Here is a 22,565-nt window from a genome sequence, read left to right as displayed (position 1 = left end):
GATTTATCCTCAAAGCCGCTTAAAAGCAGGTGATATATTCACAGATATTGACCTTAAATATCTTTACATGAAGTTCAGAAAACATGATGTTGGAAGACTGGAGATGATAAAAAGATAAACTGGGTGAGCAAAGTACTAGAATGGAATCGTTAAGACAGAACCACAGTTTTCTATTCCACATGTCAGCTGGCACAGAAGACAGAAAGGGCAAACAGCGTGGCCCATAGCTTACTGCAAGAGCCATACCAGTTTGCTGCTTCTCCAGATCTATGCTTTCCATTTTCATTTTAAAACTTTTGAACTAAATGTCACAGAGATGCTGAATTATTTTTTACATATATGTAAATTAATGTCATTACAATAGAATACCATGGTAAATCCTGCCATTCCATTGGGAGTACAGTGAATATGTATTGAAATATTTTTTAATCATGTCATTGTGAGTAATTTGCTGTTATTATGTAGGATGTCTTGCCAAGGTTTAATTTAGCTGCAGCTAAAACAACTATTCTTTGCAATTACAGATCCCCATGGACCATCCTTTACCATTGGAAAGGCAGTGTGGCTACTCTGGGGCTTGGTATTCAACAACTCTGTGCCTGTGCAAAACCCTAAAGGCACAACAAGTAAAATCATGGTGTCGGTTTGGGCTTTCTTTGCTGTCATTTTCCTGGCTAGTTATACTGCCAACTTAGCTGCATTTATGATTCAAGAGGAATTTGTTGACCAAGTGACTGGACTGAGTGATAAAAAGGTAAGTCTTCAGCTCAGAAGAGGTCAGTGTCCATTCTTCATAATCCTTCTACAAATTTGCAGTTTGTGCTAAAAACTCTGAAAAGATAACAAGCTAAAACTGAGTGATTTCAGTCTGAGGGAAATACTTTACTAACAAACCTAAGACTGGAAGCACTAAAATATCAGACTGTTTTCAAAGTCTTGGAGTTTCCTTTTTAAAAGTAACCATGTTAATTAAGTAGTATCTTTATTTTGTGCTGGAAACCAATTTCTGTTTGATTAAAAAGAATTTCTTACCAAAGGAATTTCTTACCAATAGACAACAGACTGAAAACTCAGAAGTCAGTTTGAATGCAGGAAACACATCTTATTTGGACAGCTTTATGTGGAACAGTAATTGACAAAATATTCATAAACCCAGCAACTACCTAGTAATTATTAGAAGCCAGTTAATGCTCCTGAAAAAATGTCTTTTTACTTTCCAGGTAGTGTGCAAGGAAGTTCTAGAAACAGTTCAAATTTAAAGTGGTGCCAGAACAAAAAAGGCAAAGAGCAGTGACACAAGGGCTACATACTGCCTGCAGATGTTTGAATGTTTTCCTTGTATAAAATGGTAAAAGTGAACAGGAAAAATAAACACATATGAAAATCTGAGGTTTTAAGTTATTGCACTGAAGTGAGATGGAAATTACATAGGATAAGGTATAGATTTTTTCTGTGCTTGTGGAAGATGCTTTCCTAATTCCAGAACTTCTGTAAGAATTTCATTTTGAGCAGTAGACACTGAGGGTTCACTTGAACCCTGCTCTAGTTTCACACAAACTGACAAATAATAAACATGCTTATTTTTCATATTGTTCATGTTTGTCTGAACTTCTGCTGAAAGTGTACTCCCCAGATCATTGTACTTGTGAATTTTAACCAATAGTCTTAGAAACCTAGCAACTGCCTCTATTTTATTTCATTTGTGTGACTATGCAGTGGTGGTATTGCATGGAGGGACTGAAGCTCATTTGCAAATTATGTTTGTGATGAACATGCACAAAATACATGAAGGGCATCCTGATTTCAAGTTTGTGCTCAATTTTTTAAAAATGAAGCTAAATATTGACATTAAGAAGTAATATTTAAATGCAGTATAGCACAGGGGAGAACTTCACAAGGGATATTTTTCAGAAGAAAGAAAAGAAAAGAAATTGTTTTTCAAAAGAAGACAAACAGCTCAGCCTTGTGTTTGTTTTTTAACTACTCTTTATGACCAGCCTTTGATTGATTGCCTGAAGTATCAAAGCATGAATTGCAAACATGGCTAGAGGAAAGACAGATAAGAAGAAACAAAAAATGATAATGGTTTTGTTTTCATTAAGTTGTGTTGTCTCAAAAACCTTTGAAAGAATGTGAAGGCTGTTAAATTTACCTCTATTTTAGGATAATGTTCTTAGTAAGAGACAGATAAAAGGTATTCTTCTCTTGAGGATAAAATAAAAAAAAAGGGAATTTGAAAAATGTCTTTCTCCAGTTTGTGAGAAAGTACAGAGTATCAGAGTATTTTCCAGGGAAGTCTGTCTTTTGGCAGCATTTGGCTAGCACCTGGCACAGCACTCGCATTTGGGTCTGTCAGTGCACCCTTGTCTTCCTCTCTTTGCTGGCTGTTTGCCACTCTCAACTATGGGCTGAGAAAATGGCAGTGTTTGTTCTGTGGCTTTTGGCTAATAACATCTCTCTCTTTTTTTGGCCATTTTTCTAATCTCTCTGCTAAGTAGTATTTTAATACCACAAAACCCCAAAATGAAAACAGAAAATCAGAAAATCCCATCTGTTTTTGTGTGGTCTGTGGATCAGTTATTTGATCTGGCTTAAAGCCTGAGGAGGGTAGGTTTAGACTAGTCATTAGGAAGAAATTCTCTACACTGAGGGTGGTGAGACACTGGAACAGGTTGCCCAGGGAGGTTGTGGATACCCCCTCCCTGGAGGTGTTCAAACCCAGGCTGAATGAGGCCTTGAGCAACCTGGGCTAGTGGAAGGTGTCCCTTGCTGTGGTAGGGGGCTTGGAACTAGATGATCTTTGAGGTCCTTTCCAACCTAAACCATTCTATGATCTGCTACATCTGTTTTTATTTTACAGTTCTTCAAATTTTGCCTAAGCATCCAGAGATAAATCAGGAGAGCAGTCCTGCTCTGACTACCTTAAACAAACCAGAAGTTCAGAGCAGCAATGTTCTATTTCAAAATGTTCTCCTTTACAGACATGTGTTTTTCTTTCTCCATGGTCCTGAGGTTTCCTGGATTTTAAAAATTCAAATAATTAAGAATAAATATTTGGGAATACAATCTGATTCATGTTAGATTTTTTTTCTTCTCCCCTTTGCCTTGTTGCTGCAATGTTAGTAGGAGAACAGTGCAGGATTTTGCAAGAATTTTCTTGTTGTTCAGCAGAGAGCTCTGACCCTGGCTGTAAGCGAAGTAGTAATAGGCAAATGTCAGTGAGAAGGGACAGAAGTATGGGTAAAAATAATTTTAAATAACTGATAGCTAGAAGGCTGGCAAATCAGTTTTCTGTTCTTCCCCTCTCCCCTTTTACCTACTGCCACAACTGAAGAGACAAGCTCTTTTTTCAATGCTGTATCATCAATGCAATAAAGTATTCCCAGGAGAATATACTGGGATTTCTCAATCCAGCTTCATATGTGATAGACTGTAGAGAAGAGAAAGCCAGGAAAAACCTCCTCTGCCTCTGAGCAGCCATCCCTGACCCTCAGCATTCACTATCTACCCATTCAGGAAAATGTGTTACACTCCAGCATCTGATTCACCAGGTTTGCTGAGCACCTGATAATGTGTTGTTTACCCTTCTTCACATTAAGACCTCTTGATAATTTCCTCAACCTTCATAATGTTGCTAATGAATTCCTGAATGCCATGTCATCCGTGTGTCACCCAGAAATACATGGCACAGCATGTACTGGAGTTACTAGAGGTGGGTGTTCATCAACTCCAATGATTCAGATAATTATATTTTGACATTCCTCTGTGTGTAAAAGATTTTTAAAAGCTTTGTGTTTATAAAAAGGTACAGAAAATGAGTCCAAACGTATCCCACAAATCTGGCATTCATAGCACTTGTTACTTTTGATACCATTTAGGCCTTTTTTATGTAATTACAGACAAGATTACTAAGGGAGAGTAGATAGGAGTGGACAGATTTCTCTTGCAAAGCATTCATCTGCTGTGATTCCTCCACACAGTCACTTTTCAAGTAATACTTCATGTGCACATAGATTAGGAAGCCTTAATTATGCTTTTTACAGATTCCTGATTTTTGTTTTGCAAGATGCATAGTATTCTTGTAACCTTCTGTATAATAGAAAGACAAAAGTTCTATAGTTAGAAATATGCCTGTGAAAATAGAGAAGGCTGACATCAAAAGGTACTACGGATGATGGTTTAGTTAGGATGACCCTCTTACCCCAGTCCATCTCTCCAATTCAATATTAGGTCTTTACAGTGGTTTTTGGAGGCTTCTCTGGCATAAATATTGACTATATTGCAGTAACTGATGATTATAGTAAATCATGGAATTACTAATTAGTATATTTTTCAGAAACCAGAGATCAGATTGTCAAGGGTTTCTATATGGTAAAAGAAGAGGTAGTTCAAATAGGAGTGTCTTTCTATCTCTCCAAGCCAGCCATAAATCCTGTTAAAATCCATGTTAGCAGAAGGAGATCATTTACTCCTTTCTGCTCCAGAATAACAATAAAAAATTGTTCCAGGCAGGCATGCACATCTTCAGATTAAGTCAGTGTTTAATGTTGTGAAAGATCACTTTACTGACTTAATGAAATTGTCAGTTTTATTAAGGCATGTAGATAAAACAAAATTTTGTTGCCATGTGCCACAGTTCTAGCAGCTTGCAGAGCATGGGGAAACAATATCAAATTGGTTAGCCTTCTGAGTAATAGATCTCTCCACAATTATGATTCAAGCAGGGGGCTTGTGCATCCAATTTAAGGATTTAATTAATGACTTTAAAAATATATCAATTCAGAAAATGTCTAGGAGGAAAGCTGTGTCTTAGCAGACATGATCTATTTTATTTCCCATCATGGGGCTTCAGGGAAAATGAGTTCATATACAGCCTTGATCCTTTTTACTTTCCTGTCTCATGCCTGCCACATAGATCTTTGCTGCAATCACAGAGCCTATGTGCTTCTCCAGGACATGTCAGTTCACAGAATATAAGTTTAAAGTTATTTGTGAGAGTTTATACTCCTTAGATATGACTGCACTCTTAGTAAAAATATTTTAAACTGTTTTTTTTTTCTTCTTTACAAGAGGCCTGTGAGCAGGCAGTAGTAGTAGATAATAATAAAAAAGATTATGTTGTGACACTTAGAATTTCTTGGTTGGGTGTCTTGTGTCCAGAAGTTCCAGTGTCTGGATGGTGTTTGGAAGTATTAATCTACTTATTATCCCTGTGATCTTTCAATTAACTGATTCTTCTTGTCAATTTCTGTTCTTCTGCAGTAATATTTTTGTGTTTCATGAATGTTCCACTTGAGAAAGACACCTCATTTCCTTCAGCTATTCCTAGGGAGGCAATTCCTCCCAATGTCTCAAACTCATATGAATGTTCTTGAAAAATGAGAATATTCAGAACCAAACTCCATTTGTAAATTTCCAGGACACTTCACCATAATCTCACTGTTCCCTCAATTCAAGGAATCGCACTTGCAGAATGCTCACCACAGCTGAAATTCCCCAAACAAACAAACAAACAACAAAACCCAGTGGTATGAGCAGCAGCAGTTTTTACAGGTCTTGAAATCAGTGTTGTTTCTTTAATCAATGGGGTTTTTTTCTGTGTTCTATTGACTGGCAAATTTGATACAGATATTAGGAGACCTTGCAAGTCATCTCACTACTTCAGGGATTCATTATCTGTATATTCAAATAAAGTTAACAGCAAGCTACTTCTATATCAGTAGAATCTCTGGACGTGTATTTAAGAGCAGGGTTTGTTTCAGTGCTGCATAATAAACTCAGAAAGGGAGATAACAAATACAGACTAAGAACCATGACTAGTATACAGTCTAATTTTAGTGCATGGGTCAATTAGTATGTGGAAAGTAGGAGCAAAGTCATGATTTAAACAGTAAAACTGTGAAAAGGGAAAATGAGAAAAGTAACACATTTGTTAACTAAATGAATAGGGGTAAAATAGAGCTCATTCCTTTATGCTTTGTCAAATTATGCTTAGTTGAAATGGAGCACTTAATTGTAGTTCTGTAACATGAAAATATTGTTGCAGCAATAATTTTGCAGTCAAGGGTTGATGGAATAGAAATACTCCCAGTTTCTGTATGGGCCTAGTTGTATTCTCTTGGCAAATTGACAATGCATTAGGGAATTCTTGGTGTCTGGAGAGCAAACTTTAAAAAGGGAAGTATTACATAGGTAGCCCAAAGGAGGCAACAGCTATGTAACTATTAGCTATCTCTTGCAGCACAGGGTGTATAGATTGGTCTTCTAACTTCAACAGTAAAAAAGAGAGTGCATTTTACTGTGCAATTCATGGGTGACTGCTTTTATCAATGCTCAATTGAATTTCCTTATTAGCCAATGGTTCCTCTAATTTGAATGGCCTTTTAAAATTTATTTCTTAAAGAGACATTTTAACTTAATCCTAAATTGTCGTTTGGTGTTTAAAGAGAGATATTGAAAAGACACATAAAAATGTTTCAGGTCCTTTAGCAAAAAGTTAGGTGAGCTTATCTGAATGATTTCCAGATCTGAAACCTGAGTGTGCCCTGAGCTATTCTTATTCCTTTGCAGTTACTCCCTGGCATGTTTGTCTGTGCTGATGCAGAAGTAATGAAGAGGGTAAAATTGTAGAATAAGCCTATGTGCCCCCAAGAAATGGTTTGTAGTTTTAAATTGTAGGAACAAACTGGGACAAAGAATATAGGTGTGAGAGCTTCAGAGGCCCCTCTTGTGTCAAGTGATGTAGCTGCTGGGCCCTGGGGAAGATGCAAGAATTTTATTCCCCATGAATCACAGTGTTGGAAGGAAAGGCAGCCCTCAGCCTGTCCCTCCCTGCACATGAACTTCCTGTGATGACCTGCACCCCTCTGGAGCAATTCCCCATCAAGTAGTGCAGCGATACTTTTGTCTTCTTTGTGTGAGGACCCACCATGTCTCAAGAGAGGTGGAAGTGTGAAATGACTATCAACAAAATACTGCTTCCCTTTGACTGCTGTTTACCAGTGTGTCTGCTTGTAGTTTGGGTTCTCCAGGGAGGTGTTGGCAGATGAGGAACATCTTCCAGTATCTCTCAGCTTCAGTTTCTGCTGTCCTGTCGTATTACAGTGCATGGGAGAATGTCACATTTGAGTGGCAAAATCGAGCTGTTTTTGCATTGGATAGAGATGTTTCTGTAAGTTCAGTCAGCGTGAAGACAGTTGCTGGTATAATAGAGCTGAATTAACTCACAGCATTTGCCTTGAAGAAATTTGAGACCACATACACAATTTCTGTTTTGTTTTGTTCTCAATCTGACATTGCCCTTCTTCACGTTTTGAATGCCTGAAACATTTTTCTTTCCCCTTTTCTTTCTAGTTTCAGAGACCATATGATTATTCACCTCCTTTTCGATTTGGAACAGTCCCAAATGGGAGCACAGAGAGGAACATCAGAAACAACTACCCAGATATGCACCTTTACATGACAAAGTATAATCAGAAAGGAGTTGAAGATGCCTTGGTCAGCTTGAAAACTGGGTAAGTCTTTTTCTGTGGGTTTCAAAAACTGCTGTGGACATTGCAGAAACTGAGAAATATTGATGTGTGCTTCCTGTGCTACTGAGCAGGCTGATGTCAGCTATGCTGCATAGTAGATGGTGCTTTTGGTTTTCTTCAGCTGTGCTGTGCAGGTGTCAGCAAGGACAACAATTACCTGTTGTTTGTAAGACTCTTTTGAAATCATGTGGAAGCTTTGGTGTCCTATGTAAAACAGATTCAAAGGACAGAATTGGAATTTCTCAAATTTAAAGAAATATGATACAGGTGGACCTGGATTTGGGTGAGGGCTCAACACAGAATATGATGTTTGGAATAGGTTGCCCAGGGAGGTTGCGGATGCCTCCTCCCTGGTGGTGTTCATTAGGCTGGACGAGGCCTTGAGCAGCTGAGTCTAGCTGAGAGGTATCCTTGCCCATGGCAGGGAGGTTGGAGTCTAAGGTCCCTTACAACCTAAGCCATTCTATGATCTTTGCAGATTCCCATTCTCACAGGAATGTGCTTTCTCAGGGTGAATTTCTGATCAGGTTAATTTGGCCAGTGTGCAACTACTTTTATTTCTTCTTAACTTCCCATTCCTTAGGCCTGCTCTTACATTGTCTTCCCTCCTCTAATTAGCATGGCCCTCTACCTTTACTGTCACATCTGAAGTATTGACTGTTGAGATGAGATAGTCTCAAATGTTCTATCTGCTTTTGGCAATCTTGGGAAATATTCTGGCAAATATTATTGTCCTTCTTCCTTAAGAGAAGAGATTTAGACTTAAGTGCATCCATCCATTTCTCTCAGTTCATTCTGCCTGGTTGGACAAAGAGACTGAATTATCATTCACTCATATGAGAGTGACTCACTACTTGTATCAGTATTCATCTGGGTGACAGGAATGTGTTAGCCCTAGTAATCTTTCCTAAGCACATAGGCTTGGTTATAGTATGTGTAATTTTGTTAATAATACTGGATTCTAATAATCATCATTAATCAGTGTGGTTTGCTTAGTTTTGGTTTAGTTTGATGTGAGAAGGCTGTTACCCATAGTTGATTTAAGTACATCTATGCTAGTGGCTGTTCAAGGCACACCTAACCTGCTAGTATTTATGATGAACACAGGACACATTTCTTCCTAAACTACATTAAGCTGTTACTTTTGGTCCCTTTTTTGGGAACTGCTTGACCTTTTAATTTTCATTCTCCTTCTCTCAAATGTGTATGAGATTGGGACATAATTCTTCTGTGAAAACCCTGAGGGCCCAAATCTTTCCTTAGAGGGCAGATTCCCTTCTTTAAAAGTTATCCTCCTTGATGTTTCCTTCCTGCTGTTTCCTTCCCTACTGTCTACATGTTGGTGTCTGGACTTCCTCTGTCATCAGTTCTCAAGGCATTCCCAGCTGGCATTTCTCAAGTCTGGTTCATCCAGTTCTAAGAGAGACATACAACATGTGATGAACCTCACCCAAGCTCTTCCAAATTGGAGGCAGAGCTCCTGCTTCTACTGAACCTCTGCAAATTATATTTCCTGGGTGACATCTAAATTATGCATTATAGTTAGGCAGCTGAATGCTATCCTTCCTGCTGTGAAATTTTAAACTATCCCTGACTTCAGCCATTGCTAGAGCTTGTTCAGTTCAATGCATAGTTTATTTAGGAGATGTATATTCCCTGTACCTTTCACCAACCATTTGTGCTACTGAAAGCCCTGAAAAACTGCTGTTAGCTTTAAAATCAGGCCACCTGTCAGACACTCAAGCATGAAAAGGTGGAGGCTACCTGACTGCAGGGAGTTCAAGACGTTTGCTAAATCTCAGCCTGGCTGCTCCTCTGCCAGCTGCTGCTCTTCCTCAAAAGCTTCAGTCCTTTTGACAGCGCAAGCTATTCATTCTTTATAGATTTCCCTACCACTCTCCCCTCCTGGAGTTTCTTTCCTCTTCTAAGTGATTTCTCAGTGTGGACACCCCCAGGTGTCTACCCTACTCCCCTTGACTGACATTTCTGTAGCAGATGGTGCAAATAAGATGCCATGTGCAGTGTTTTCTGGATCAATATCCGTAACTGCTACATACAGCTGTGCTCCTTAGTGTTTTGTCTGATGGCACCTAGAGAAGGATTAACAGTATGCCAGCAGCAGCTGAAGTTTCCCACAATAGAAATGTCACTTCATGTTTGCTTATATCACAGGTTTGGACATTCCAGCAGGAGAGCAGTGTCAAGAGGGTTTACTTATTTTCTGCCTTCATTTTCTGCCGGACAGTGTGGTAATTGTGGGCAATAAACTCGGTTACAGATCAGGCAGCATGATTTTTACCTGTTTTTTTTTTTTTCTTTCTTTCTTTTTCTTGCCTCAGAGTGGTGGTTTCTCTCTGGAAAGATGATTTCATTCAAGTGACCAAAATGATCAGGCTCTACAGTCCTCACTGTCACTTGCAACCTTGAGCCCACACAGATTTTCTTTTTGCTAGGATTCTTGATGAGACTGTGATGCAGTTTGTGTGGCTGGCACCTCAAGGATCTCTGGAGCTAAAGGTGTCCTGAGGGAAGGGGATTAGCCTATAGATTATAGGATTGTCAGAACTTGCATTCTCTGTAGGGAGGAGAGTAGAAAAACATGAATAGACTTTTGGTAATGTATTGCAGTTGCTTGTCTCTTCTTCTTCTCCAGCCTCATGTTCTTCAAACCCATGATCTTTCACTTCTTCTACCAAACTCCTATTCCTCCATACACTTCTCAGTTTTTATATACTTGCACTGTATTGTCTTCCTTGTGAATTACTTGACTGAATTGTTTTTCTCTTCCATGTAAAGCTGCCCTTCCTCATCTAGGTTGATCAAGCTTTTCACCTTTCCTGCTTTGCTTGATCCCATGATTTTTAACACGTCTTGCCCCATGGAGCCTATGTTACTACTGCTCGTTTGAGAATGACCTATCTCTCAAACTGCTTCTGCTTCCAAGCAAATGTATAATTTCTGTTTTCCTCTTCAGTATGTGTGTGTTCCACTTACCTTATTACATCTCTTTTGTCTGTTTTCATCCTTACCTCCTGTCAAAGCTCTTTCTGTACTTCATTGTTTTTTCTTTTTTCCATCCTCATCATTGGTAGCATTCAACAAGCAATTTTTCTTACACATGGTAGACCTTGCTGCTTCTGCACAGCTTTCTGAAGATGAACTGCCTGGTAATTTTAGACTCACAGACTACAGACCTGGGAAAGGCTTGCAGAGATTGTGTGGCTGATAACTTCTGCTGCAAGTCAAAATAAATAGTACCCATGCTACTCCTGAAAAAATGTTTGTATAACCTGTGTGTATTTCCATTCTCACTGTTATGACCAGTTTTGCTTAATTTGAGACATAAGATGTAGTGCCCTTTTATTCCTTATATATAGAGTTAAATTCTAATTTTAAGGTGAAACAAAAAATACCAGCAATCAGACAATACTCAGTGACTGAACACTGCTACTTGTGGCATCTGATCTGAACAGAACCAAACTACCAAGCAGTCTCTCATCATGGTTCAGTCTGGGTTTGCCTCTATCTCAAGTTCTCAAACCTTTCAATCAGCTTTAATTAGTGGTAGCCTCTTCAGATGTATCTGGAATATCTTGATCTTTGAGACTGTTGTGTTCAATACATAGTGTTATTGAACTGAACTAGAAGGAGAAAGCAGGAAGAAGACAAAGATAAAGCTTCAGATGCACAGATTTCCTTAAACTGTGGGGCTGTGTGTGTTTGTTAGAGTTGTATTCATGTCCCTTTTCTCATTTGGAAAACAAAGTAAACAAATCAGAGGTTTTTTTCCTGCTTTCTTACAAGAAGTGAAAAATCATCTTCTTTAGCCCAGTTGCTAACATGGCCAGGAAAACCTCTAGGGCAGAAATAAGGATAGAAATGTGCACAAAATAAATGATGTTCCTACCTCTATTTCCTGGTCTGGCATATGGGTTAGGTAGGTCTTGTGTGAAATACTGCTGTACATGCAGAGGTGAGTGTGCACACATCTGTGTCTGGGAAGCCTTGAGCAAAATACCCGACCCCTTTCTCTTCTCATCTTTGAGTGGTGTTTCAAAAATTAACTTGCCATGAAAGCATCTGCACTTGGGTTTTTTTTTAATCACAACAAGCAAATTTACTACATGGGCAGCAGGCTTGGACCTATCTTGTTCAATTAGCATCAGAAGTGTTTAAGATCGTTCTAGTAAGGAATCAACTGGGAAATGTTGCAAATCAAAATGGAAATGAGATTTTTGCTTCCAAGTGACAATGGCATTATACCTGCTCCTTCAGGTGAATCCCTGTGGAGGTGTTCATTGCAACTTACCCATAAAGGCTTTTTGCTATCAATGGTGAAGTCAAATTTATCAACTATATTGGCTTTCCCCTTTGTCTGAAAGAAAATAACGTTGGTTTCTGAAAATATATATAAAAAAGAAATCCTGTGAAGTCTCAGCAATATTTACCTCCTGTCAATAGTGTCTTATTTCTGAGGTTCACAGCTACAGTTCTCAAAAAGCTGCTGAAACACCATTAGAACAACAGCAGACCTGTCTGTATTTATTAAAGGTATCAGCTTCAACCAGAGGCCATGGAAAATTACTGAAGTACTATTCAATATTTTTCAAAATCTCAAAATACTGTCCCTCCTTCCATACAACATGGTATTGAAAGTAATGATGATACTACAAGCTTGTCAAAAAAGCTACTGGTGTTTTTCCCCTAAATTTCATACATATAAGGGAACAGCTGACCAACAGCTGTTTACTGTGCTACCTGCAGAGATTCCAACTGCTCTTTAGGCAGGATTGAGCAGACCAGGAATTCTCCCGAGGTCTTTTTGTTCCTTTTCTTTAATGAAAAGAGAATCACAACTATTTTCCTGACCATCATTCAGAAGAGTGAAGTTAGGAAGACATTGGCTAATGTATTCTTGATGGGTGATGTCCAGCTCTGTTAGAGCCATAGTGGTTCCTCTGTGTTCTTTAGAAGTTTATTGATCAAAAAAAGTTCTAAAAATGCATTGCAAGCATTTCCATCTCTGCTGCATTTAATCAATCAACATTTCTAGAACCCTCTGTACAGAGAGACAGATCCTATTGATTTTGCTTCTTGAAGAGAGAATAAGTCTTTTAACAAACAGGAAGCAGTTAATTATGGTATTATGTTTACAGTGGTTGGGTGGATTTGTTTGCTGCAGTTTGCCTTGCTATATTTTTCCAGAAGAGGTTATAGCTAATGAATGCTTTTTTCTCCTTTTTGCAAACAAAACAACCTCATCTGTTGTCATACTTTAGTGTGGGCTATATCAGCTCACAGCTTTGAATGTCCATATATGAGTGTTCTGCTGCTGTAAAACTGTCAAGAGGAGAAATGCAATGGCAATAAACTGGAAGTGCACTTATGTTCTCACCTTTGCCTGAGAACATCTACACTGAGTTATTGTCTAGGATTTAACTGCTAATGGCTGAAATTGGAAAATTTAATTGGCAAACTCTCTTACTATAATGGGCAACTTTCACTTGCCTAATACCTGTCACTGACGAATCCATCTGATTTTTTTTCTTCACTTAATTTTCCTGGATGTGAGCACTGCAGCTGAGTGTCATGCAATGTCTACCTTGTTTCAAGAAAAGGGATGGTCTAACTGACGCTGTGTTGTGGCAGTGCAGTGACGTGAGGACTTCATTTCAGTTTCATTGCAGAAAGCTGAGAATGTTGCTTGTTTCAAGGAAACTGCAGTAAGGAATCCCTTGTGGTCCACAGGCAAGAGGCCCCTTGCTGTACAGCTGCAGACCACCTCACTGTTGGAGTGAGCTTTTATTTACAGTCACAGCTGTGCCTATACATTCAGGAATTTGATGCTAAGGTTTACTTAGAACTCCATCTGCTTTCCTGTTAAAGGTTGCTGTGCTTGGTAGTTTGTACACATCAAGTTTAATACCTTATTCCTGTAGCATACTGTGGAAATTTGAAGCTGCTTAGAAAGAGAGCACTTTTGCACTGCTGGAGCCTTGGTGGGCATGACCTCAGATGCAGTGGATTATCAAATCTCACCAGTCCCCTGATGAGATGCAAACGTGTCCTGAGCTGCTAGTCACTTTGATAACAACATGTGATGATTCTATTCCTCAGCAATTCTTAATAACAAATAATGTTGCTGGAAGGAACAGCTGAACATATCTGACTGAACAGTGTGAACTGCATGAGAACTTACCCCACCTCACAAGCACACTCTCTCATGTGAAAGCAACAATATGATTATTAAAATTCTTTTAGAATACAATGGTACTAAGCAGAGAAAGTGCAAGAGAAGACCCTAGAAGGCTCTGAAGCCCTTTTAACTCCTACTCTCTAAGGTTTTGGGGCTGAATTGGATGTTTGTTGTGCTTACAGTGCTTATCAAATTCACAGCTTTCCATGCTCTGTTATTTACTGAACAGATACAAACCGGTCAGGGGCTGTGCTGGCAGCTTCTGCAGTGTGGCACAGGCATAACCAGGAGGCAAACATCTCCATTTCTGTCAACTGGAACACAATCCCGATGGTGCTCAGCAGGTCCTTCTGTTAATTAGGTCTGTCAATTAAAGTGGTGGTGTGCCTAAAGTAAAAAACAAAACAAACTTGTCTTTTAGGCAGCCAGCTGACAACTCTGCTTGGATGCAAACCCAATTTCAGTATTTTTTTAGTATTTTTGTTTTATGTTTATAGCAAAATGGTCATCAAAATTTTCATAAAAGGAAAAACTGTCTCAGTTTTGTTCTTTCTGTGGTTCATACCTTTTCACCTAGAAAAGGGAAGGGAAGCTATGACAGAAATTACCTGTTTGAGAGAAAAATGGTATATTTTAATTTTTCATAAAAAGCACAAGTTGTTCATCACTTTTGTGGGCAGATAATAACAGCTTGCAACCAAAACCCAAAGAAATGTTCAGCAGACATAAATTTTTAAAGTTTTAATCTAGTCGCTCAATAGTCTTTGACTCTTTCTGACTGACAAGAATTTACAGTATTTGTAATTGAGAATATTCACTCTTTTCTTAGAATTTTAATATTACAGTTCAGATATTAAAGAAACTGCCACAGAATTTTGACTCTGAAGTGTGTCTGAGGGAGGAAGGGACAGGTCGGTGGGTAGCAGGAGTTATGTGTAGTCTATAATCATTTACTGCTTGCAGCCTTCCTGCATGTCTGTTGTGATACATGAAGAGAGAAAGTCTGCTGGAGACAGCTTTTAGCACAAGCACTACTTTGTACAACTGATTTTTAAAAAATAGTCCTTCAGGTCCTTAATTTCCAGGTATCCTTCTAAGAACATGGTGTTTTCCTGCTTTCTCATGGCCTACTAATCACTGCTCTCTATTCTGAGCCTGCTTGCATGTTGTGTTTTTCACAAGCTTCAAAAACAAGATTAAAAAAACAAATACAGCAACTTCAATAAGCAGGTTTTAGATGAGTGCTCCTTGCTTCAGTTCCATTTTTAAGATGTCACTGAAAAAGCAGCTGGTATTAGAAGTCTGTAACAAATGAAGAGGGACTTAGGTTCTCCTCTTTCAAAGTGTCTTTCAAAGTATGAAAGCCTTGGAGATCTTTGGGGATACTCAAAATACACCAGTTGAAACTACTGAATCTGAAATTTGTTTATTCATGTGTGATTGGCAAAATATTTTCCTGAGTCTGCGTTGGCTGTGACCACAACAAAATTTGCAATCTAAGATAGGAATGAGCCCTTTTGTTTTAAATGAAAGTACTGAGTGATGAATCCAGTTTGTATCTAATTTTTTTGTGAAAGGGAAAAGGTTAAGAAAATTACTGTCCCTATTTCCATCAGATCTGTAGGATATTAATTTAAAGGATTTTTGCGAGACCCTGAAAGGGCAAATAAATTATTGTGCCAGGTGATCAAAGCTTTAAGGAGGTGATAAATCCAAAATGTGACTGTGTGACACAAGACGAGAAATTAATTTTTCAGGTATTTCACCGTCAATGGTACTCATAACTAATGGTCAGGAATATAAAATAGCTTGGAGAACTCATTTCACTAGCTCCTGCATTGCTCTACTTCCATATAAAGGCACCCACTAGACCATTTTTCTGGATATAACTTTTGGATATTTTTTGAGGCTGATGCTTTGAAGCATCCATTTCTGCAGCAGGTCTGAAAGACGAAATAAAACATTCAGTTGAGCTGTGAGACAGGACCATGGCAACTCCTTAGAAAAACTGAACTGAACTTGAATGTTCTCAGTCAGATGATCTGAAGCACTGATGAGTTCATTCAACTTTTGCCATAAGTCATATATGAAGTATCATATTTTATGATTGCACACTTTCTGCCTTGTAGCTGGAGTGCAAATAGAGGTGAAAAATAATTTCAGAAATTGTTGTTGTGTTGCACTTTAGTGCTGGCAAGTTGAAATAATCACAACTGTAGACAATTTAGGACATTTTTTTTTTTGTTCAAGTGAAAGTGAACATCAACCAGTTACTCCTTTTTGCTCTCTCCTCTGGCTTAGTGTCTCTCTCTGTCTTTTCCCTGCCTGCCACCAGACCTTGGTAAAGTTCAGCAGTGATTGCTAGAATATTGCATTTGTTGAGCTAAACTGGTATAGTTACATCTTGGAGGTCAGGTGATGTGAATATCAAAGTTTTTAAGCAAGCTTCAGAAAGAAACTGAAGGAATTGGTGGAAAGTGAATAATCCAACAGCTCTTAAACATGCTGAGGCTTCATATCTGAGCCTGCAGCTCATTGGATATTCATTCACCTGAACCCAAGAAGATATATTCAGGGACAATAGCATCCATCCATGCCTTGGTTCTTTTATCCTTCCTTGAGCGTCTTTTTGCTAGTGTCATGGATTATCGGGACCTAAGTCTAAGCCAGTGAGGATCTGCTGCCCATGTATGGCTTTTCCTAACCCTATTATGTACCTTTGAGGAAACTTGTTAATCAAACAGCACTGAACAAAGATCAAAAAGTTCCTGGAAGGGCAACATGTTTGCTGTGCTCCAGAAGGTCTATTTATCCCTATCAGTTTTGACAGTAAGTACTAAATTATAGTACAAATACAAATACACTTTCCTTAAAACCATCTGAAGGAGCTAACAACGTGAGTAAGGATTTTCTTCCTGACATGCTGTAAAAAAAGAAATGTCTGCTAACCAGTTTGGACTATTCAGTATTTTTCTTTTCTGGATTACTGGGTTCTACAATCAATAGCTTCATTTAGTTTGGCAACAAATGGCTGGGGTGACTTAAATTCAATTTGCATTATGATGCTTTCTTTAGGACTTCAATCTAATATTTATTTCAGTGTTGATTCTAACATTCATTTTGGTATTGCACTCTGAGGGATAAAATTTTTGTTTGATGTTACAACTGCAGTCACCCAAACTAAGAATCAGAAAACCAGTGTGCAACTGGGCAGCAGCTATTTGTGCTGAAAGGCTGCAGAGATATGGAAACACAAATTTGTTGTTCAATCTAGGCACACTTTTCAGAGGATCTGTTCACTAAGTATCAGTTGTGGAATCTAAAAGCTTAAAAGCATGTCTGAATCAGCATGGCTCTCCTGCTTTACTGCTAGTGTTACTGCTAAAGTGAGCAGAGTGCAGGATTTGGACTACAAGCTGCCACCAAGATGGTACCACAGAGATAAAGGCTTCCTATTGCTTTTCCATGTGTGGCAGGATTTTCTGACATCAGTTTTTCTGATGGCTGATCCCTGTTTCCCCATCACTTGCCATCCTTTCAGGAAATGCAATCATTGTCACATTCTTGTATTTCTTTCACATGTGTTAAAAAGTCTAAATACATAACGGACTGTGTAGAAATCAGTGTGCTGTTCCAGGGCCCTTCCTGGGGACTGCTGGGCCTTACAGGCTTTGAAGAACAGGCAAATATAAGCATTTTGAGAGTTACTGAGATGTATAGCAGTGCTAATTGAAATATCTGGGGAAGCTCCTACCTCAATAGTTTCAAGTCATCTAAACTTGCCATTATGAAAAAAATGGTTCGCAGCAACGTTATTCTAATTCCTTTACTGAACTATTGAGTGTTCTTCTGATTACTATTTTTTCTTTGTTTTTTTTTTTTTGTAAAAACATGATGTCCTGTGTCTATATTACCATTTTCTAGATAATGTAGTTATCTGTCTAATGTCTTTAAATATTACAAAGTACCCAGAGATAAAATTAACAGGTGAACAAGGATCTATGTCCCATCTAACCCCTTTTCTATTGAGAAAAAGCTGTCCTAAGTTTTTGTACTCATTTGATTTGGGGATGAGATCAGGTGCTTGGTGAGCTGTTCTGAATTTATCCCTCATTATGCCATTGTAACTGGGACAAAACCTTTAATCTAAAAATACATTCCCCTGCTCAACTTTTCAAATGTTGTGTTTTGATAAACTGATGCTTCGCAAATACTTCGTTGCTTGGCTTCTGAGGCTTGAAGTGGGACACTTGCATTGTATAAGTTAATCCTAAAGGCACACAAAATTTTCCATTATTGTGTTGCTAAGAGAAATGTCATAGGGACTGGGAAGGTGTGTGGACAGAGGGGTGGTGAATGGGAGGTGCTATGAGTTAGGAGGGTGAATATGCCTCTTCAGATAACCACAGCCAAATGATGCAGGAAAGTTCACAGCAGCTTTTCTGACAGCCTGAGACTGCCCTGGCAGGTGAGGTGAAGCCACCACAATCTCCCACAGCAGTGTTAATGCCTGTCAGAGATCACTCTTTCAAATTTTGTGTCTGCTTTTCTGTGCGAAAATTGAAGTGAGGACAGTTTGAACAAGGAGAAAAGTTGAAAGCTTATTCCCTGCTAATGAGTTCATCATTTAACTGGGTTAAACTGGGTAACCTGTGTTGTTGCAGGGGAATGGTTGTTAAATTTTCCCCTAATGAACTGGCAATGTCAAGATGTCAAGAAATCCACCCCGTGTATGTGAACTTGAGATCCATGTGGAGCCATTTGAATATGTGCTAAAAGTGAAACTCATTCTTGATGATAAAGTGACATCAGATAACCTGAAATGCATTTTAGTCTAAACTTGGTAAAAGAAATTATCAATCCTTCATGCTAAAGGTTACATATCTGCTTCTCTTGTTCCAGCAATATCAAAGTGTCACTTAAGAGCACTGTCTTTGAAGCCTTGTCTTTAGATCAGCCTTTTTTCCCTTCATTTGTTGTGCCATTGCTGCCTGACCTTTTGGCATTAGATCCCCTGGATATATTTTCAAAGATGCACAAATGACATTGGGTCTCTAGTTGTGCACTCAACATAATTTCTTTTATCCCTTCTGTGGATAAAGAAGGGATAAAATGTTAAATATTTAATTTGTAATACATCTGTAAACCATATTTTAAAGCCTGTACTTTTGTACTTGCTGCCTTTCCAACAATGGTATTGATGATTTCTAAAGTCTATGTTTCTGTTTAATCCAGCCCTAAATGAATACTTTTTTTGCCTAATATGAAATTATATTTATATAATATATATTATATATAATAATATATTATACATAATAATATAATAATATATTATATATAATATATTATATATAATATATTATATTCTACTTAAGGGTCACGTAAGGCATCTCTTCTGCTGAAAATGCCATTTATTTTGAAAAGGAAAAAAAGGTGAGTTTATTTCAGATCATTTTGAAATTGAGCTATATCTCTTCAAAATTATGTTTAAGGGACAAAGCTTCGATATGTAAAAGTGTTCTTTATGAGGGTGGGGATGAAGAGGGGAGAGAATGAAGAGAGAAGAGCAAAAGTGGTGTTAAAAGTAATGTTTGAGGATTCACTGACTTGCAATCTGGTAGTTGTAATAAAACAGTAATTTCAAATATTGTGCTTTCAAAAGATGCTACTGGAGCCTTATCAAATGGGTATGACACTTGCTATGCAGTAATCCTTGTAGTCTCTTTGGCATTTATTTAAAACCAAATTTGAGGAATAACATCTCTTAGTTTTTAAGCCATGTAGGCAAAATTCAAACCCAGATCTGATTCCATTAACTCTCATTCCTTGGAATAACATTTATATAATTTATAATGAATAATTATTATCAAGCATGTAACAGACCTTTGATTTTTCAGAACAAGCCCTAGAAGGTGCATATTTGAGCTAGGATGTACTTTACACCAAAAATAAAGTAGCAAAGTTGTTGTTTACAGCAAAACGCAGTGCAAGCAAATTGTTGGGATGGTGCACTTCATATATTACATGCATTCTGCTTTTTTGTAGGTCAGATGTGTGTTAATAATCATACACAGCTTTTGTCTGGCTATGGAAAGAATATATTTGTGGTGTTTGGAAACATAAAGAAATGAAATGGAGAAAAATTGATTCTGAAGTTAATGTTCTGGCTCTGACAGATGAACACTGTGCTGAATAGTACTCACTTTAGCAAGAAATTAATTCTGCTGTAGCTACTGTATGTTTGGATTTCCTTCAGTAATTGAAAACTGGAAAGTGACTTCAGTCATGCTCCAATTTCTCTGATTCTCAATGGCAACACAATTGTGTTTCTTCTATAGACTCCAGAGCTTCACAATAAAACAAAAGAATGTGAGTAAATGGGGCTACATTAAAGCTTCCCTCTCACTTTCTGAATACTTTGACACAGGTCATAGCAGGACTGAAAAAGACTGATTTCTAGTGTGCTGGAGCGCTGAGCAGATTGCTGGTTTAGATTTCTCTCTCTTGTTCCATCAAGAAAATATTTGCTGAAGGATAACATAGTTGGTTAAGGAAGCAAACTGAGTTACACTCCTATTGAGGAAAAAGCTATGACTAATATAGAAGCATTTTTCTTGTCCTACTTTTCAATTTTCATCATAGGAATTTGATGGAAGGTATCTGCCAATAATAATGATGGGAAAGATTATAGGGAAGTGTTTTCAGCGTTTCTGAAATTACATTTCTATACCTTTCCCTCTAGTTTTCTTTACAGACAGACATTGTAGAATGTGTACAGCAACACTTTAGAGAATGAAGTTTTGCTATAGCTGTTCAGAATTTTCAGCTCTTATACTTCTTAGTGACTCATAAATATTTAGGTATAGGGGTGTCCATGTTTGTTTTTCACAGATTTCCCACATCAAATTATTGTTCAGTAATGCTCTTCTGTGGTTTTTTTGTTTGTCTTTTGTTTGTTGTTGTTTCTCTAGGGTTTTTTTGTTTGCTTGGGGTCTTGTTTGGTTGGTTGGGGTTTTTCTGTTTTGGTGTGGTTTTGTTGGGTTTTTTGTTTGATTTTTTTTTTTAAAGAACTATTCCAATCCATAATTTTATAACACCTGATATAACCTCCTATGCTGTGAGCTAAAATTCTCCTCACCCCCTTTCCTCATTACTAGGTAATGAAGGACATTTGCCTTTGTAGTCTCTCTTATGTAAAGATTCAAAAATGTTTATTTTCTCTCCTACCCAGGATTATTGCAGTAGTTCTGAGAAAGTTTAGAAACCTGTCAGTTGCTCAGATGAGTCACAACACTGTAGTCCTGTTCCTCTGCACTCATTGAAGATGCCTGGCACGTTTGACTAGTTCATGGCAGTAATCAATCTCGTTTCTTGCTGCATTCCAGTTTCTATAGTTCTCTTTCATCTTTCTAATAATTCCTAGCAGTTTATTTAAACCTACACAATGTGACAAAGCTTTTCACCCCCTGAAGTGGCTGCACAGAAATGACAAGTTAATGGATTCATTTTCACATGACTAAGGTTTGTGAGAGGCTTTGAGCCTTCCTTGACGTTCCGGTGATGTCCTCGGTGTGTGTAAGCTACCATGCAGTGAATGCCCACCTTAAGTAACAGGCTGGTTAGCACTCAGACCAGTACAAGGATTCTCAGCACACCTGAATTTTGTTGCCACAAGAATAAAGATCCTGGGGCTTGCAGTCCATCTGTAGGAAAAGAAGAGAAAGAAGAAAAGGATGGGCTGAAGCACAGATCCATGCTTGCCAGTCCTGTCTTGAGGAAGACAAGGATAAGCTGCTCCATCCAGCAGTCACTGCCATGCACACAGCCTGGCTTTTCCATCCTGGCCAAGCAAAACAGCAAATATGGCTTTCCCTGCACAGACATAGCAGGAAAGAAAGTCCTCTGTGGACTCAGCAGCCTGTTGGTCTGTGCAAATGCCTGCTTTGTCTTCTTCCAGAGCTTATGCTCACTGCCATCCTTGCAAATAACTTGTAAAGGGTCAAATGTTCAGACTTCACAGTTTCAGGTTTTGGAAACTCTTATTGAGGAATCATAGAATACATTGGGTAGGGAGGGACCTTTAAAGGTCATCTAGGCCAACCACCCTGCAGTAAGCAAGAACATCCCCAACTAGATAATCCTTGAGGTCCCTTCCAACCCTAACAATTCTATGATTCTAGGTTTCTTAGAGCCCTACCAAGCCTGACCTTGAGTGTCTCCAGATACAGAGCCTCCACCACCTCCCTGGGCAACCTATTCCAGTGTTCCACCACCCTCATAGTAAAGAACTTCTCCCTAATATCCAATTTAAACCATTGCCCCTTGTCCTGTTGCTACATGGCTTTGTAAGCAGTTCCTCCCCAGATTTCTTGTAGCCCCCCTGCAGGTGCTGGAAGGCCTCAGTAAGGTCTCCCAGGAGCCTTCTCTTCAGGCTGAACAACCTCACTCTCTCAGCCTGTTTTCATAGCAGAGGTCCTACAGCCCTCTGATCATTTTTGTGTCCCTTCTCTGGACCCACTCTAGCAGGTCTATGTCCTTCTTGTGTTGAGGGCCCCAGAGCTGGACACAGTACTCCAGATGAGGTCTCACCAGAAGACAGTAGAGTTGTAGAATAATCTTTCTTGGTCTGCTGAAAGTTCTTAAAAAATCAGGATGTCAGGAAATTCACCTCCTAGTACTGGAAGATTTGGGTGCCATAACATTTGAGAGCTTCAGTTGTGTCTTGTTACTCACTGCCCACGCTGCAGGGGTACATCATGTTCTGAAGCTTTGCTTTGCAAGGAATAGTACTTCTGTAATCAGCACATGATGAAGAGATAATTAAGCCTTGAGAGGTT

The 22,565-nt window shown here is 38.6% G+C and overlaps 1 protein-coding gene across 1 annotated transcript in view; it reads left to right on the top strand.

The window, feature by feature from the left end:
* The window catches only part of GRIN2A (glutamate ionotropic receptor NMDA type subunit 2A), a 175,071-nt gene that overhangs the window by 130,097 nt on the left and 22,409 nt on the right, over window positions 1-22,565 (top strand). The window contains exons 8-9 of the mRNA XM_054390918.1: window positions 525-754; window positions 7,354-7,514. Coding sequence (XP_054246893.1) covers window positions 525-754; window positions 7,354-7,514 — 391 coding nt within the window. The remainder of the gene's footprint in view (window positions 1-524; window positions 755-7,353; window positions 7,515-22,565) is intronic.

This window comes from Indicator indicator, chromosome 22 (assembly GCF_027791375.1).
Source record: "Indicator indicator isolate 239-I01 chromosome 22, UM_Iind_1.1, whole genome shotgun sequence".
Taxonomy (NCBI): Eukaryota; Metazoa; Chordata; class Aves; order Piciformes; family Indicatoridae; genus Indicator; species Indicator indicator.
The sequence above is the reverse complement of the archived record's forward strand: the minus strand, read 5'-3'. Positions and strand labels throughout refer to the sequence as shown.